Genomic DNA, 1,085 nt, shown 5'->3' on the forward strand with positions numbered 1-1,085 from the left:
AACAACAACAACACCGCCGCCAGCAGCAGCACCGCCAGCAACAACAACAGCAGCAGCAAAGACGTGATTGACTTTAAGATCATCCACAAGGACTACTGCCAGGGATGTCGCCAGGGCGGTGAGTTGATTCTCTGTGACTACTGTCCGCGAGCTTACCACAAGGTGTGCATCGATGATGAAATCGACGAGATTCCCGATGACTGGTGCTGTCCGCACTGCACCAAGAACGGCAAGCCCGATCCGAAGGAGCTGCGCGAGCAGCAGGCCGCCCTGGCGGCCAAGAAGAAGAAGAAGCAGAAGGACTACGAGGCGAAGCAGAAGGCCGCCGCCGCCTCCTCCAGCTCTTCCAACTCAGCCGGGGCGTCCACGTCAAAGTCAGGGTCCAGCGGTAGCAAACCGCCGGAAATCGAGAACCGCGACTACTGCGAGATCTGCAACCAGGTGGGCGAGCTGCTGCTCTGTGACACCTGCCCGCGAGCCTACCACCTGATCTGCATGGACATGGCCGCCGCTCCGTCGGGCAACTGGAGCTGCCCGCACTGCGACGAGCACGGCATCGACAGCGCCTTCAGCGAGCAGCAGGCCGGAGCGGCTGCCGGCGAGGGCGAGAAGGTGGAGAAGGCGGAGAAGATCGTCTGCAAGGGCTGCCGCCAGCAGGGCGGCGACATCGTCTTCTGCGCCACCTGCCCCGCCCGCTACCACATCCACTGCATGAACCCGCCGCTGGACGAGGTGCCGGAGACCTGGCACTGCCTCGCCTGCTCGGTGGAGCCGCTGAAGGGCAAGGTGCAGCGCATCATCACCTGGCGCTGGAAGAAGGCGGTGGTGGAGGGGGCCGACGGCGAGAAGGCCCTCTCCGCGGAGGACTCCACAAAGAACCTGCTGAAGAACCTGAAGAATCGAAAGCCCCGCGAACGTGAGTTCTTCTGCAAGTGGAAGGACATGAGCTACTGGCACTGCTCCTGGGTGGACGAGGGCCAGCTGCAGGTCTTCCACCAGGGCATGCACCGCAACTTTGTGCAGAAGAACGACATGAACAATCCGCCGGTGTTTGACGAGGGCGGCGCCATCACCACCGACGTGCC

The 1,085-nt window shown here is 62.7% G+C and overlaps 1 protein-coding gene across 1 annotated transcript in view; it reads left to right on the forward strand.

The window, feature by feature from the left end:
- Positions 1-162: 162 nt before the first annotated feature.
- The window catches only part of LOC108383035 (chromodomain-helicase-DNA-binding protein 4-like), a gene marked incomplete at both ends in the record, with an annotated part of 4,245 nt that continues 3,322 nt past the window's right edge, over positions 163-1,085 (forward strand). Inside the window, one exon of the mRNA XM_017639409.1 lies at positions 163-1,047. Coding sequence (XP_017494898.1) covers positions 163-1,047 — 885 coding nt within the window. The remainder of the gene's footprint in view (positions 1,048-1,085) is intronic.

Source organism: Rhagoletis zephyria, unplaced genomic scaffold (assembly GCF_001687245.7).
Source record: "Rhagoletis zephyria isolate East Lansing unplaced genomic scaffold, Rhagoletis_zephyria_1.1 Rzeph_scaffold_30203, whole genome shotgun sequence".
Lineage (NCBI taxonomy): Eukaryota > Metazoa > Arthropoda > Insecta > Diptera > Tephritidae > Rhagoletis > Rhagoletis zephyria.